Raw genomic sequence first — 18,044 nt, 5'->3', positions numbered from 1 at the left:
TTTTTTTCATGCTAAGATCCTCTTCATCTTCCTCCTCCTTCTCCACTGTTCCATCTGTATTTTCTCTCCATCCAATGTAAGGATCATTTATTAACCACCATCATCACAGTGTGTGTCTGTAGCTTTTGCAGAAACTAAATCCATATGAACCTTCTATAAAGGGTATACAGTCTAAAGGTAGAGCAGCGTTGTTTTAGACCAGAGTGTCAGGTTCCATCCATTTACTGGTGCTTTAACAGAGTAGATGTGGATTGCTGCTGCTGCTACTTACATTATAACATTATAAAGTCACTGATACACACAGAGGGTTTCACTGCTGACATTAACACTGTGTACAGTCGGTCTGTATGAAACACACACACACAGACTCAAACAGGCATGCAGACAACACACGCACAGACTAAACCATCACGCACACAAGCAAAACACACAAAATCACACACACACATACCAGGGAAAAGTGCATCGAGGATGTCGTCCCCACAGTGACTGTACGTACATACCCCAACCAGGAGCCATGAATTACAGGCAACATTCTCACTGAGCTAAAGGGTAGAGCTGCCTCTTTCAAGGAGCGGGACTCTAACCCGGAAGCTTATAAGAAACATACTATGCCTTCCAACGAACCATCAATCAGGCAAAGCATCAATACAGGACTAAGATTAAATCGTACTACACCGGCTCCGACGCTCGTCTTATGTGGCAGGGCTTGCAAACTATTACAGACTACTAAGGAAAGCACAGCTGTGATTTGCCCAGGAACACGAGCCTACCAGATGAGCTAAATCACTTCTATGCTCGCTTCGAGGCAAACAACACTGAGGCATGCATGAGAGCATCAGCTGTTCCAGACGACTGTGTGATCACGCTCTCCGTAGCCGACGTGAGTAAGACCTTTAAACAGGTCAATATTCACAAGGCTGCGGGGCCAGCCGGATTACCAGGACGTGTGCATGTGCTGACAAACTGGCAGTTGTCTTCACTGACATTTTCAACATGTCCCTGATTAAGTCTGTAATACAACATGTTTCAAGCAGACCACCATAGTCCCTGTGCCCAAGAACACGAAGGCAACTTGCCTAAATGACTACAGATCCGTAGCACTCACGTCCGTAGTGATGAAGTGCTTTGAAAGGCTGGTAATGGCTCACATCAACACCATTATCCCAGAAACCGTAGACCCACTCCAATTTGCATACCGCCCAAACAGATTTACAGATGATGCAATCTCTATTGCACTCCACACTGCCCTTTCACACCTGGACAAAAGGAACACCTACGTGAGAATGCTATTCATTGACTACAGCTCAGCGTTCAACACCATAGTACCCTCAAAACTCATCACTAAGCTAAGGATCCTGCAACTAAACACCTCCCTCTGCAACTGGATCCTGGACGTTCTGACGGGCCGTCCCCAGGTGGTGAGGGTAGGTAGCAACACATCTGCCACGCTGATCCTCAACACGGGAGCCCCTCAGGGATGCGTGCTCAGTCCCCTCTTGTACTCCCTGTTCACCCACGACTCCATGGCCAGGCACGACTCCAACACCATCATTAAGTTTGCAAACAACACAATAGTGGTAGGCCTGATCACCGACAACGACGAGACAGCCTATAGGGAGGAGGTCAGAGACCTGGCCGGGTGGTGCCAGAATAGCAACCTATCCCTCAATGTAACCAAGACTAAGGAGATGATTGTGGACTACAGGAAAAGGAGGACTGAGCACGCCCCCATTCTCATCGATGGGGCTGTATTGGAGCAGGTTGAGAGCTTCGAGTTCCTTGGTGTCCACATCACCAACAAACTAGAATGGTCCAAACACACCAAGACAGTCGTGAAGAGGGCACGACAAAACCTATTCCCCCTCAGGAAACTAAGAAGATTTGGGATGGGTCCTGAGATCCTCATAAGGTTCTACAGCTGCAACATCGAGAACATCCTGACTGGTTGCATCACTGCCTGGTACGGCAATTGCTGGTACGGCCTCCGACCGCAAGGCACTACAGAGGGTAGTGCGTTCGGCCCAGTACATCACTGGGGCTAAGCTGCCTGCCATCCAGGACCTCTATACCAGGCGGTGTCAGAGGAAGGCCCTAAAATTGATCAAAGACCCCAGCCACCCCAGTCATAGACTGTTCTCTCTACTATCGCATGGCAAACGGTACCGGAGTGCCAAGTCTAGGACAAAAAGGCTTCTCAACAGTTTTTATCCCCAAGCCATAAGACTCCTGAACAGGTAATCAAATGGCTACCCGGACTATTTGCATTGTGTCCCGCCACCCACCACCCGCCAACCCCTCTTTTACGCTACTGCTACTCTCTGTTTATCATATATGCATAGTCACTTTAACCATATCTACATGTACATACTACCTCAATCAGCCTGATGAACCGGTGACTGTATGTAGCCTCGCTACTGTTATAGCCTCGCTACTGTATATAGCCTCGCTACTGTTATTTTTCACTGTCTTTTTACTGTTGTTTTTTATTTCTTCACTTATCTATTGTTCACCTAATACCTTTTTTGCACTGGTGGTTAGAGCCTGTAAGTAAGCATTTCACTAAGGTCTACACCTGTTGTATTCGGCGCACGTGACAAATAAACTTTGATTTGATTTTAAGTATTCAAGTCAGTGGTAAACCCCTACCTGGCATTGATTCTCAGCTTTATAAACTGTCTGATTGTATATACAACTATCCAGGTTATCCTCTTGTGTCGAACATGATTCAAAGGGTTAAGGAGCAGAGTTTTACATTTTGGCCTGAAGCCATGATGAGAACCCAGCACTGAAAAACATACAACTCACTGTAACAACTCAACATGCTTCAGAGGGACCAATATAAACAGGGTCATTCTACTGAATTAACCAGCTTTATTTACTACAATAACCCAGTGTTTCTCTCCATAATAATGCTGTATTCACTGGTTTCTTGTAAATATTGAATAAATGTGTATATGGGCACCTTGTGTGTGTGTGTGTGTGTGTGTGTGTGTGTGTGTGTGTGTGTGTGTGTGTGTGTGTGTGTGTGTGTGTGCATGTGCCTGAGTTTGTGCTTGCTTGCCTGAGTGCGTGTGCCTGTCTGTGTGCGTGAGCGTGTGTCATGCTAACTCATCCACCAGACTAAACACCCTCCTCTCTTCAGAACCCTAAATTCCAGGAGCCTGTCACTCTGGACTTCCTCGATGCGGAACTGGAGAACGACGTCAAAGTCCAGGTAAACACGCACACACACACACACACACACACACACACACACACACACACACACACACACACACACACACACACACACACACACACAGGTGTTAGTTGTGTCCTGTCTCCTACTAAATCTAATTGAGTGTGATTTACACAGTGACTGGCTGTAAATGAGAGGACATGTTTACAGGAGCAGTGGACACCACAACTGTCTCTCCCTCTCCTTTAATATATACTGTTGGAGTGAAGTTCAGCATATACAGTATGTGCTACAATCTCCTTGTTGTTATTCCTCTCTCTTCTCGCTCTATCGCTCTCTCTCTTTCGCTCTCTGGTGTACAGATGTGCACTGTGTTTTAGATTATAGAGAGAATGGTATAGAGATCAAACCCTGTAACCATTCAGATATCTGACACAGGGTACAGTTGAAGAAGAAACATTTTTAGATGTATTTTGTTATTTCTCTCTCCTCTCTCTCTGTAGATCAGGAGAATTATGATAGATGGGAACCCAGGTGAAGAGACCATAGAGACTCTGGTTAAAACTCAGGATGAGGTGAGATCAGCACAAATTACAGATAAATATGTTACTAATACTGACTCAATGATGTCATCTCTCAGTGAAATCAGTGAAAGGTTGCCGGGGAAGTGAGTTATATGTTGTTTAGGACTGTATTAACGCTTCTGTTTGTGTGTGTATGTGTTTTCACGTACATTGTGCATGTGCGTGTGCTTCTGTGTGTGTTTGTGTGCATGTGTGTTTTCTCTGACAGAGATACATCGACATAGGAGTAAGGACGTACACCTGGGCTCAGGTCAATGGAACAGACTATAGGTGAGCAGGAGGACTGACAGATGTTGTTGCCAGTTCAGAAACAACCCTTATTAACCCTGTAACTGTAGCCCTAGAAACTAGTGGGCATCTGAAAGCATTGGATAGGTTGCTGTAGTATTACAGTTGTCTTAGATCTCGCCTTCATGAATAATATACGTCTGGCCAGTAGGGGGCACTCTATGTCCCTTTCCATCACAGTAAAACAATCACTCAAATGTGTTTATGCAGATTATCAGTGTTCTGTCACCTTCTGGATGAACATGTTTTTTCAAGCATCGCCATCAGTCTGTCAACAGGGACCATACCTTTATTTCCCCAGCTTGGCCCTAGTCCTGCCAATGTACAGTGAACACTACATACAGGCCAAACTGGGAGACACCATCAGACAGGCTATGGGTGAGTACAGACAAACAGACAAACAAACACACACACACACACACATCAACACAAACAAAACCTTCTTCAACGACTCTGCTCTCAGATCAGTGAGTTTTGCCGATGTCCCTTATTTATAGTGCTTTTGGAACTTCTGTGAGTGTAATGTTTACTGTTCAGTTTTATTGTTTATTTCACTTTTGTATATTATCTACTTCACTTGCTTTGGCAATGTTAACATATGTTTCCCATGCCAATAAAGCCCCTTGAATTGAATTGAAATGAGTGGCCCTCTAGACCAGTCTCCAGTCCTCCTACTCATAGACTTAACCACACATACTTTGATCCTCCCTGCAGTCTCTCCCTTTGTCTCGCTCTCTCCTTCCATCCTACCATCCCGCTCTACCTCTCCTGCTCCCTCTCTCTCCTGGGCTCAGGAGTTTCTCTCCTCCCTCCCCGTCTCCCAACCCTTTCCCACTTCACACTTCCTTTGTTCCCTCTCTCACTCTTTACCTTCATCCTTTCCATTACTCTTTCCTCTGTTCTCTCTCTTGGAATCCAAGGGCAGAGGGGACATATTACCCTCTACAAAGCTTGACTCTGCTCCAGGGCTTTCCTCTGGACTGTAAATCTGTCTGTACCTCTTTCTCTACCCAGACCTGGTTTATAGCTGCTCATAGTGGCTTTATCACATGGACCATGTACCTCTGATGTACAAGATAAATCCACCTCTACATCCAACTCTCTGTTGACTTTAATGTTCCCCTCCTGTCCTCTCTCTATCTGCTCCTTTATTGGATCCATACAGCTCCATGGGGCAAGTACTCAGTGTATTCTCTGGTGTATCTCACTTTTCATTATCTCTCCTCCAGTCTCTGCATGGTCATGTGTCTGTGTTTGCTTGATGAAGTATATTAATTCAGAGGGAAACAAGAGGAAGTGAAAAGAGTTTAAGACAGGAAAATGAATGACTAATCTACGGTGGTAGGGAGTAATAGAAAGAGCAGTTAAGGTCCATGTGATCCCTGTCCTGCCAAGTCCTTAGAGGAGATCTACCTGTCATGTTTAACATGCTATTGAAATGATTTATTTCGTTATTTGATTTAACCAGACAAGATAGTTAAGGACAAGTTGTTATTTACAATGACGGCCTACCCTAACGACGCTGGGCCAATTTTGCGCCGCCCTATGGGACTCCCAATCACCGCCGGTTGTGATACAGCCTGGAATCAAATCAGGGTCTGTTGTGATGCCTCTAACACTGAGATGCAGTGCCTTAGAACGCTGCGCCACTCGGGAGTCCATAAGAAATTCCTTGATTATGGACCAGATACTCATGAACCTTTTGATACTGAACCATCAGTAAACGATTTCACAGACTGCTGACATGACTGTATCGAGTTTAATGGAATTGTTTCTCATGATGTCTTCTTTTAAAAGATGGGGTGATGAACATTGATGTCTTTACGAGTGTAGAAACTATAGAACAAAGTAAAATCCCAAGCCAAGGATTGTCACGTATGAAATGATAGGAGAGACAAACACTGTGCTGGAGTAACTGTGGATGTCTGTGAACCAACTATGCTTTATTGCATGTCTCTGCATGGTAGCACATCACAGTTTTGATAGTGCTGTTGTTTTAAATCAGTTTTCCTTCCATTTCTAGACTTTTTAATTGGTGTAATATCAATTTGGCAAGACATCTGAAATCCCAATGGTTCTGTTTTCTCTCTATCTACCCCCCATCTCTCTTTCTCTCTCTCTGGGGTCACTACAGGGCAGAAGGGCAAGTATTCATCTTCCCCTCTTCTGTTTGTTCGATCACTTCAGTCTCACTCCACACCTTCTCTAACTCTCCACACCACACTTCATCTCTGTCCAAAACTGTGTGTGTGTGTGTGTGTGTGTGTGCGTGTGTGTGACACACATTGACTTGTCACCACTGTAACCGGTCTGTGGTTGAGATGAAAATATTTGGCATGGGCCCTCAGATCCTCAACAAGTTCTACAGCTGCACCATCGAGAGAATCTTCACTGGCTGCATCACCGCTTTGTATGGCAACTGCTTGGCATCTGACCGCAAGGCGCTACAGAAGGTAGTGCATGGGTCGAGCTCCCTGCCATCCAGGACCTCTATACCAGGCGGTGTCAGAGTAAGGCCCAGGCGGTACCAATGCACTCAGTCTGGAACCAACAGGACCCTGAAAATCCACAGGACATCTAAACAAGACCGCTAAATAGCTAATCAAATGGCTACCCTGACTACCTGCATTAACCCTTTTTTGCACCAACTCTTTTGAACTGACTCTATGCACAAGCACTGGACTCTACCCACACACTCACACATACTTACACTGACTCCCCAACACACATATACACACACCCACACACACACACACACACACTACATACGCCCACACAACCTTATATCATGCATATGCATACAGATGCCACACATACACACACGCACACACACACAATACATTCAGTGCATTTGGAAAGTATTCAGACCACGTAACTTTTTCCACATTTTGTTACATTACAGCCTTACTCTAAAATTGATTATTTTTTTTTTTGTTGTTTTTAACTCATCAATCTACCCACAATAGCCCATAATGACGAGGCAAAAAATGGTTTTTAGAATAAATAAATATAAATGTATATTACATTTTTTTGAAATATCATATTTACATCAGTATTCAGACCCTTTACTCAGTACTTTGTTGAAGCACCTTTGGCAGCGATTACAGCCTTGCGTCTTCTTGGGTTTGACACTACAAGCTTGGCACACCTGTATTCTGGGATTTTCTCCCATTCTTCTCTAAAGATCCTCTCAAGCTCTGTCGAGTTGGATGGGGAGCGTCGCTGCACAGCTATTTTCAGGTCTCTCCAGAGATGTTTGATCAGGTTCAAATCCGGAATCTGCCTGGGCGTCTCAAGGACATTCAGAGACTTGTCCCAAAGCCACTCCTGCGTTGTCTTTGCTATGTGCTTAGGGTCATTGTCCTGTTGGAAGGTGAACCTTCACCTCAGTCTGAGTCCCTGAGCACACTGGAGCAGGTTTTCATCAAGGATCTCTCTGTACTTTGCTGCGTTCATCTTTCCCTTGATCCTGACTAGTTTCAGTCCCTGCTGCTGAAAACATCCCCACAGCATGATGCTGCCACCACCATTCTTCACCTTAGGGATGGTATTGGCCAGGTGATGAGCATTGCCTAATTTCCTCTAGACGTGAGGCTTGGCATTCAAGCCAAAGAGTTGGTTTTATCAGACCAAAGAATTTTGTTTCTCATGGCCTGAGAGTCCTTTAGGTGCCTTTTGACAAACTCCAAGTGGGCTGTCATGTGCCTTTTACTGATGAGTGGCTTCCATCTGGCCACTCTACCATAAAAGCCTGATTGGTAGAGTGCTGCAGAGATTGCCCTTCTGGTTGTCCTTCTGGAAGGTTCTCCCATCTCTACAGTGGAACTCTGGAGCACTGTTAGTGACCATCGGGTTCTTGGTCACCTCCCTGATCAAGGCCCTTCTCCCCCGATTGCTCAGTTTGGCCGGGCGGCCAGCTCAAGGAACAGTCTCGATGATTCCAAACTTCATCCATTTAAGAATGATGGGGGCCACTGTGTTCTTGGGGACCTTCAATGCTGCAGACATTTTTTGGTACCCTTCCCCAGATCTGTGCCTCGACACAATCCTCTCTCGGCATTCTACGGACAATTCCTTTGACCTCATGGCTTGATTTTTACTCTGACACTGTCAACTGTGCCTTTCCAAATCATGTCCAATCTTTTGAATTTACCACAGGTGGACTCCAATTGAGTTATAGAAACATCTCAAGGATGACCAATGGAAAAACGATGCACCTGAGCTCAGTCTCAAGTATCATAGCGAAGGGTCTGAATACTTATGCAAATGAGGTATTTCTATTAGTATTTTTTTTATACATTTAAAATATTTTCTAAAAACCTGTTTTTGCTTTGTGATTATGGTGTATTGTGTGTAGATTGATGAGGAAGCATGTTGATTTTTTCCATTTTAGAATAAGACTGGAACGTATCAAAATGTGGAAAAAGTGAAGGGGTCTGAATACTTTCCGAATGCACTGTACACTGCTGATACTGTCTATTATCTATCCTGTTGCCTACTCACTTTATACCTACTTACAGTATATATACAGTACATAGATGCATCAATTACTTCGCACCCCTGCATATGGACTTGGTACTGGTACTCCCTGTATATAGCATGTTATTTTGTACTCCCTATATATAGCCATGTTATTCGTTATTCAGTGTATGTATTCCTTGTGTCACTATTTAAGCATGTTATATACCATTTTATGTGATTTGATTTTATGAACCAGTGTCAGTTGAGGATTGCCTTGTTCTAGGAAAAGCCTGACAGAGACAGTCAGCAAAGTGTACTGTCCTATCAGCCGTGAAAAGTCATGCTGACAGACTAGTGGCAATACCAAGCTTAAAAGATGGAACGATGGATAGGAGTTTAGCTCCATAATCACTGTCTCTCTTTCTGTCATGTCTTGTTTCACTCATTCATCTTTGTTTTCAGTTCTCTCTTTTCATAATGATCAGTCTATGTACTGTGTAGGCCATGTATCCACCTCCACAGTGTAAGGTTCTAAAGATGTCTCTCTATTTTCTTCAGCCATGGACACTCTGCAGGTGGAGAGGTTTGATGAGTTGGGGCACACCTTCATTGCCCCCAGGTGACTGGCTACAACAGCATATATGAATCTCCTCCACCTCAGATCATATACAACCATTGATACTCCTGTAGTTTACTTACAGCCAAGAGTAGCTAGTTAATCCACAGTTTATGCCAGCGTTGAGGAGCACTGATTAGCATTGAGGACAAGTTATAAAAGGGGTTGAGTATGATGTTGTGCAGATGTTGAGTTATGTTTGAGACTACTGTAACGTATCTAATGTATGTCATATTGAAATAGGGAGTACTGCAAAGGCCTGAAGGACAAGGACAACAACACCCAGTTCCTCCTAGACTTCAACCAGTTCATTGACAGGAACACAGTGGAAGAGCCTTGTAAGTTACCATGCCTGTCCCACGCACTGACACACATGACCACGCGCACACACAGATGGAATTCCTCTGCACGCACACACACACACACACACACACACACACACACACACACACACACACACACACACAGATGGAATTCCTCTGCACACATACACACACACACACACACACACACACACACACATACACACACACACACACACACACACACACACATAGATGGAATTCCTCTGCACACATACACACACACACAGATGGAATTCCTCTGCCTGTTTTGTTCGATAGCCAGTCAAGGTTAAAGAAAGAGTAGCTTTAGATCAATACAGTCATTAATAGGCAGTACACCCACCCAGGAGGGAGTGGTTAGTGGGGTGAGTCAGGCCGGTTTCCCGCCACTGTGATATCATGGTGTTCCATAGCCCTGTGAAGGTCAGAGGGTGGCATCAGCCTGATCGAATGAGGTATAGACGTTTGATTAGTCTAGTCTGGCCAGGGGGTGATATCATCCTGATCGACTGAACTTCCTAGAACCTGATGTTGTCATGCTTCTATGTGACTCAAAACCTCTATAGTGGTCATCATCTAATGGGTATCAGCTACTGTAGATCCTACCATCTTCCTCATAGTCAGCTAATGGAGCTCAATGTCCTCGTGTTGTCTAAGCAAGGTCAAGCTATCTTCTCCTATGTGTCAACTTTGCAGTTTGCCATGGGGTCTACTGTGGATGGTACTTCAGTAACAATGTCTTCCTCTCTAGGTAATATGGCTCTGGTCAGTAGGCTGCTGTTGGATGCTGGGTTGACAGCTGATCTGGTCAAACTGTGGAAGGAGCAGACATTGTGAGTGACACACACACACACACACACTTCCCGTCATCACTGCATTGCGTTACAGTGATCATGTAAACATTGAGAGTCAGTTAAATGAGTCATATAGACAGTCAGGCTATTCCCTGTTTTATTGATGTCTTATTGGAGAAACACAAAGCAGCTAGTACTGCTACAGTCTAATGTATAGGTCTGTTGCTCTGAGAGTCTTGGCCTTGTTTTGACAATAAAACATGATGAAAGAAAGACACAGGACCAGCCATGCCAAGCCATGCCAATAATTAGTGTGTTCTGAAGACACCACAGTAATTACAGTTAAAGTCGGAAGTTTACATAAACTTGGTTGGAGTCATTAAAACTCGTTTTTCAACAACTCCACAAAATTCTTGTTCACAAACTATTGTTTTGGCAAGTCGGTTAGGACATCTACTTTGTGCATGACACAAGTAATTTTTCCAACAGTTGTTTACAGACAGATTATTATTTCACTTATAATTCACTGTATCACAATTCCAGTGGGTCAGAAGTTTACGTACACTACGTTGACTGTGACTTTAAACAGCTTGGAAAATGACAGAATATGATGTCATGGCTTTAGAAGCCTCTGATAGGCTAATTGACATCATTTGAGTCAATTGGAGGTGTACCTGTGGATGTATTTCAAGACTTCCCTTGACTTCCCTTCAAGACTTCAGTGCCTCTTTGTCTGACATCATGGGAAAAATCAAAAGAAATCAGCCAAGACCTCAGAAAAGACATTGTAGACCTCCACAATTCTGGTTCATCCTTGGGAGCAATTTCCAAACGCCTGAAGGTACCACGTTCACCTGTACAAACAACAGTGTGCAAGTATAAACACCATGGGACCCCGCAGCCGTCATACCGCTCAGGAAGGAGACGCGTTCTGTCTCCTAGAGATGAATGTTCTTTGGTGTGAAAAGTGCAAATCAATCCCAGAACAACAGCAAAGGACCTTGTGAAGATGCTGGAGGAAACAGGTACAAAGGTATCTATATCCACAGTAAAACGAGTCCTATATCGACATATCCTGAATGGCCACTCAGCAAGGAAGAAGCCACTGCTCCAAACCTGGCATAAAAAAGCCAGACTATGGTTTGCAACTGCACTTGGGGACAAAGATTGTACTTTTTGGAGAAATGTCCTCTCGTCTGATGAAACAAAAATAGAACTGTTTGGCCATAATGACCATTGTTATGTTTGTAGGAAAAAGGGGGAGGCTTGCAAGCCGAAGAACACCATCCCAACCGTGAAGCACGGGTGTGGCAGCTTCATGTTGTGGGGGTGCTTTGATGCAGGAGGGATTGGTGCACTTAACAAAATAGATGGCATCATGAGGGCGGAAAATGATGTGGATATATTGAGCAACATCTCAAGACATCAGTCAGGAAGTTAAAGCTTGGTCGCAAATGGGTCTTTCAAATGAACAATGACCACAAGCATACTTCCAAAGTTGTGGCAAAATGGCTTGAGGACAACAAAGTCAAGGTATTGGAGTGGCCATCACAAAGCCCTGACCACATCCTAGAAAAAATGGGTGGGCAGAACTGAAAAAGTGTGTGCGAGCAAGGAGGTCTACAAACCTGACTCAGTTACACCAGCTCTGTCAGGAGGAATTGGCCAAAATTCACCCAACTTATTGTAGGAAGCTTGTGGAAGGCTACCCGAAACGTTTGACCCAGGTTAAACAATTAAAGGCAATGCTAGCAAATACTAATCGAGTGTATGTAAACTTCTGACCCACTGGGAATGTGATAAAAGAAATAAAATCTGAAATAAATCATTCTCTCTACGATTATTCTGACATTTCACCTTAAAATAAATTGGTGATGCTAACTGACCTAAGACAGGGAATTTTTACTCTGATTAAATGTCAGGAATTGTGAAAAACTGAGTTTAAATGTATTTGGCTAAGGTGTATGTGAGCTTCCGACTTCAACTGTATATCAACATGCATTCATTATACCATAGACACACATTTGTCCATTATAATCCACACAAGCTCAAACAAACATAATCAATTTACTGAACAAAGAACTCTATTCAGAATTGGGACATCAAGAGAAGTGACTCTCCGGAAATATAACAATCTGTTTTTAAAGGTTCTGGACACAGAGGAACAGAAAGAACACACACACACAGACTGGAATTTTCAGTTCATGCCTCTTTCTGATTTGTCTCGATGGTCCCTTAGCCTCTGTTGTTGAACTGTGATTGGTTTCTGTGTGTTCTTTCGGTTCCCAGGCGCGGAGTCCTGGCCAGGTTTGTAGCCACTGACGGAGGGATCACTAGAGTCTATCCCAGAAGGTACGCTCAGATTTCTCCTTCTCAGTCCTACAGTATTAGTTAGTTAGCCTCATTTTCCCATACTTTACTGTATGTGCCTTGGCCAACTCCTATTGTATAAAGCCATGAAAACGAACAAATACACCGGCACGATTCGGTCTTATGTAGCAACATTTGAATTGCTTTTTTTTTTTTTTTACATTGGATAAAAGTAGAGACTCAGAGATAGAAAATCTTATATAATACACTACAGTTGAAGGACAATGGGGAAGTAATTCTGCTTTGAAAGTTTATAAACTTTCTTTATAAACCAGACTTTTGAGAAAATGTCCCTTGAGTTTTTGGTACACCTACTGGAGAGCTCTTCTTTGTCTACACCCATTCAGCATCGTTCACACCTTCTTAAGCCTTAGCCCCACCCATCTCTTTAAGGATTCAAATGTGAGGCTACTGTATGTGCTGAACAGAATGAGTACAGCAGTGTACTAAATAACCAAAGATTAAGACTGAAGGCTTGTTTAACCTACGTCTATCGATATGTCTGTAGACAGTTGTCGCAGTGATATCATGAACATTTTATTGTCCCCCGACATAACGACAACTTGTTGTTATCCTTATGAAAAAGTATAAACACAAAAACAGCAGGCTGGATGAGTAGCCTGGTGGTCCAAAATAGCACAATTGGTGTATTAGTATATGTCAATCTAGCAAACCAGGCAACTAACAGCAACTTTCTAAACAATGTTTTGGTTCGTTTATAGCTTGTTAGCTAGCTAGGTAACGTTAAGTTATCTGGCTGGCCAGTTCAAATAATGACCATATCAGAGTGTGACGAAATAAAAGCAGGGCATTCTACCGGAGAATTTCAGAACTTGGACACTGTCTCGTTGGCCTAACGTTGTATCCTAATTTGACTTTGGTGCAGGTCATGATGTTCAATACATTACTGTCTCTGGTAAACACACACTATATCAAATAAAATCTATGTTTATTTGTCACATGCACAGGATACAGAAGGTGTAAATGGTCAAATGAAATGGTTACTTGCATAGTGGAGTCTTTTGTTTAGACATGTAGCTACATAGCTAACCTAACAATGAACCAGAATCTCAACTCATAACATTGCTACCCTGCATAAATCTGCAGTTATGCAAATGGCTCTGAGATACGAATAATATTACTACACAGATCCTACACGTACCATCAGCTTGTGAGCCAGCCAGCTAACATTAGCTAGCTAGCTAACAGTACGCTTTAACCTCTTATGGATAGGGGGCAGTATTTTCACGGCCGGATAAAAAACGTACCCGATTTAATCTGATTATTACTCCTGCCCAGAAACTAGAATATGCATATAATTATTAGCTTTGGATAGAAAACACCCCAAAGTTTCTAAAACTGTTTGAATGGTGTCTGTGAGTATAACATAACTCATTTGGCAGACCAAAACCTGAGAAGATTCCAAACAGGAAGCGCCCTCTCTGACCATTTCTTGGCCTTCTTGATCATCTCTATCCAAAACAGGGGATCTCTGCTGTAACATGACACTTCCTACGGCTCCCATAGTCTCTCAGAAGGCGGCAAAAAGCTGAATGATGTCTTTGCAGGCCCTGGCTGAAAAACGCTAGCGCATTTAGATAGTGGTCGATCAGAGAACAGAGACTGGAGGCGCGTGCACGAGGCGACACCATGTTTTTATTCTTTCGTCTTTGAACGAAAACAACGACTCCCGGTCGGAATATTATCGCTTTTTTACGAGAAAAATAGCATAAAAATTGATTTTAAACAGCGGTTGACATGCTTCGGAGTACGGTAATGGAATATTTAGACATTTTCTGTCACGAAACGCGTCGGGCGCGTAACCCTTCGTCACCCTTGTATAGTGTCTTGAACGCACGAACAAAACGCCGCTATTTGGATATAACTATGAATTATTTTGAACCAAACCAACATTTGTTATTGAAGTAGAAGTCCTGGGAGTGCATTCTGACGAAGAACAGCAAAGGTAATCAAATTTTTCTTATAGTAAATCTGAGTTTGGTGAGGGTCAAACTTGGTGGGTGTCAAAATAGCTAGCCTGTGATGGCGTGCTATCTACTCAGAATATTGCAAAATGTGCTTTCACCGAAAAGCTATTTTAAAATCGGACACCTCGATTGCATAAAGGAGTTCTGTATCTATAATTCTTAAAATAATTGTTATGTTTTTTGTGAACGTTTATCGTGAGTAATTTAGTAAATTCACCGGAAGTGTTCGGTGGGAATGCTAGTTCTGAACGTCACATACTAATGTAAAAAGCTGGTTTTTGATATAAATATGAACTTGATTGAACAAAACATGCATGTATTGTATAACATAATGTCCTAGGCGTGTCATCTGATGAAGATCATCAAAGGTTAGTGCTGCATTTAGCTGTGGTTTTGTTTTTTGTGACATTATATGCTAGCTTGAAAAATGGGTGTCTGATTATTTCTGGCTGGGTACTCTGCTGACATAATCTAATGTTTTGCTTTCGTTGTAAAGCCTTTTTGAAATCGGACAGTGTGGTTAGATAAAGGAGAGTCTTGTCTTTAAAATGGTGTAAAATAGTCATATGTTTGAAAAATGGAAGTTTGGGGATTTTTGAGGAATTTGTAATTCGCGCCACGCCTATCATTGGATATTGGAGCAGGTGTTCCGCTAGCGGAACGTCTAGATGTAAGAGGTTTTAACGTACAATGAAAAATACTTTCTGAAAAAAATTCAAAAAATGTAGCTAGCTAGACTCTCATACCCGTATACATGGATGAACGCTTCTCCCTCTCTGTCACGGATGCCATGGTTTCCCTTAGTTTGAAGATGTAATCTGGACACAGGTGTTTTATAAATCAAATTACATTTTATTTGTCACATCTGCAGAATACAACAGGTGTAGACTTTACATGGAAATGCTTACTTACAAGCCCTTAACCAACAATGCAGTTTTAAGAAAATACAACAAAAAAAGTAAGAGATAAGAATAACAAATAATTAAAGAGCAGCAGTAAATAACAATAGCGGGGCTATGTACAGCGGGTACCGGTACAGGGGGTACTGGTACAGAGTCAATGTCAATGTGTGGGGGCACCGGTGTCGAGGTAATTGAGGTAATATGTACATGTAGGTAGCGTTATTAAAGTGACTATGCAAAGATAATAACAGAGAGTAGCAGCAGCGTTCCAGAAGGGGAGGGGGGGGGGGGGGGGGGCAATGCAAATAATCTTATGTCTTATGGCTTGGGGGTAGAAGCTATTTAGGAGCATCTTGGACCGAGACTTGTCGCTCCGGTACCGCTTGTCGTGCGGTAAAAGAGAGAACATGCTATGGCCGGAGTCTTTGACAATTTTTAGGGCCTTCCTCTGACACCGCCTGGTATAGGTCCTGGATGGCATGAAGCTTAGCCCCGCTGATGTACTGGGCCATACACACTACCCTTCTGTAGTGCCTTGCAGTCGGAGGCCCATACCCATACCAGGCAGTGATGCAACCTGTCAGAATGCTCTCGATGGTGCAGCTGCAAAACCTTTTGAGGATCTGAGGACCCATGCCAAATCTTTTCAGTATCCTGAGGGGGAATAGGTTTTGTCGTGCCCTCTTCACGACTGTCTTGGTGTGCATGGACCCTGTTAGTTTGTTGGTGATATGGATGCCAAGGAACTTGAAGCGCTCAACCTGCTCCACTACAGCCTCATCGATGAGAATGGGGGTGTGCTCGGTCCTCCTTTTCCTGTTGTCCACAATCATCTCTTTTGTCTTGATCACATTGAGGGAGAGGTTGTTGTCCTGGAACCACACGATCAGGTCTCTGACCTCTTCCCTATAGGCTATCTCATTGTTATCGGTGATCAGGCCTACTGTTGTCATCAGCAAACTTAATGATGGTGTTGGATGTGTGCCTGGCAGTGCAGTCATGAGTGAACAAGGGAGTACAGGAGGGGACTGAGCACGTTCCCCTGAGAGGTCCCCGTGTTGAGGATCAGTGTGGCGGATGTGTTGTTACCTACCCTTACCACCTGGGGGCGGCCCGTCAGGAAGTCCAGGATCCAGTTGCAGAGGGAGGTGTTTAGTCCTAGTGTCCTTAGCTTAGTGATGAGCTTTGAGGGCACTATGGTGTTGAACGCTGAGCTGTAGTCAATGAATAGCATTCTCACATAGGTGTTCCTTTTGTCCAGGCGTGAAAGGACAGTGTGGAGTGCAATAGAGGTTGCATCATCTGTGAATCTGTTGGTGCGGTATGCAAATTGGAGTGGGTCTGGGGTTTCTGGGATATTGGTGTTGATGTGAGCCATGACCAGCCTTTCAAAGCACTTCATGGCTACAGACGTGAGTGCTACGGGTCAGTAGTCATTTAGGCAGGTTACCTTAGTGTTCTTGTGCACAAGGACTATGGTGGTCTGCTTGAAACATGTTTAGTATTACAGACTCAGACAGGGAGAGGTTGAAAATGTCAGTGAAGACACTTGCCAGTTGGTCAGCGCATTCTCACAGTACATGTTTTGGTAATCCATCTGGCCCTGAGGCCTTGTGAATATTGACCTGTTTGAAAGTCTTACTCACATCGGCTGAGGAGAGTGTTATCACACAGTCGTCCGGAACAGCTGATGCTCTCATGCATGTTTCAGTGTTACTTGCCTCAAAGCGAGCGTAGAAGTTATTTAGCTCATCTGGTAGGCTTGTGTCACTGGGCAGCTCTCAGCTGTGCTTCCCTTTGTAGTAATTTTACATTTTTACATTTTAGTCATTTGGCAGACACTCTTATCCAGAGCGACTGCATACATTTCATAAATTGTTTTCTCCATACTGGTCCCCCGTGGGAATCGAACCCACAACCCTGGTGTTGTAAACACCATGCTCTACCAACTGAGCTATACGGGACTAGTTTGCAAGCCCTGCCACAACCGACGAGCATCTGAGCCAGTGTAGTATGAGTCAATCTTAGTCCTGTATTGATGCTTTGCCTGTTTGACGGTTCATCGTGGGGCATAGCGGGATTTCCGGGTTAGAGTCCCACTCCTTGAAAGCGACAGCTCTACCCTTTAGCTCAGTGTCGAATGTTGCCTGTATTCCATGGCTTCTGGTTGGGGTACATACAGTCACTGTGGGGGTGACGTCCTCGATGCACTTATTGATAAAGCCAGTGACTGATGTGGTGTACTCCTCAATGCCAACGGAAAAATTCCGGAATATATTCCAGTCTGTGCTAGCAAAGCAGTCCTATAGTTTAGCATCTGCTTCATCTGACCACTTTTTTATAGACCGAGTCACTGGTGCTTCCTGCTTTCATTTTTGCCTCTAAGCAGGAATCAGGAGGATAGAATTATGGTCAGATTTTCCAAATGGAGGGCGAGGGACAGCTTTGTACCCGTCTCTGTGATTGGAGTAAAGATGGTCTAGAATTTTTGTTTTCTCTGGATGCACATTTAACAT

At 43.7% G+C, this 18,044-nt stretch overlaps 1 protein-coding gene and 1 non-coding gene across 2 annotated transcripts in view; one reads left to right on the top strand and one right to left on the bottom strand.

Moving 5' to 3' along the window:
• LOC106573448 (voltage-dependent calcium channel subunit alpha-2/delta-1) overlaps positions 1 to 18,044 on the top strand; it is a 160,603-nt gene that overhangs the window by 94,316 nt on the left and 48,243 nt on the right. The window contains exons 20-27 of the mRNA XM_082962632.1: positions 3,146 to 3,217; positions 3,685 to 3,756; positions 3,974 to 4,035; positions 4,355 to 4,431; positions 9,073 to 9,133; positions 9,374 to 9,468; positions 10,226 to 10,307; positions 12,558 to 12,620. Of these exons, the coding sequence (XP_082818758.1) occupies positions 3,146 to 3,217; positions 3,685 to 3,756; positions 3,974 to 4,035; positions 4,355 to 4,431; positions 9,073 to 9,133; positions 9,374 to 9,468; positions 10,226 to 10,307; positions 12,558 to 12,620 (584 nt within the window). The remainder of the gene's footprint in view (positions 1 to 3,145; positions 3,218 to 3,684; positions 3,757 to 3,973; positions 4,036 to 4,354; positions 4,432 to 9,072; positions 9,134 to 9,373; positions 9,469 to 10,225; positions 10,308 to 12,557; positions 12,621 to 18,044) is intronic.
• trnav-uac (transfer RNA valine (anticodon UAC)) lies at positions 17,420 to 17,493 on the bottom strand. The gene has a single exon. It is a non-coding gene; the product is annotated as a tRNA-Val (tRNA).

This window comes from Salmo salar, chromosome 16, assembly GCF_965601325.2.
Source record: "Salmo salar chromosome 16, fSalSal1, whole genome shotgun sequence".
Classification (NCBI taxonomy): Eukaryota; Metazoa; Chordata; class Actinopteri; order Salmoniformes; family Salmonidae; genus Salmo; species Salmo salar.
This window is presented reverse-complemented; position numbering and strand designations above follow the sequence as displayed.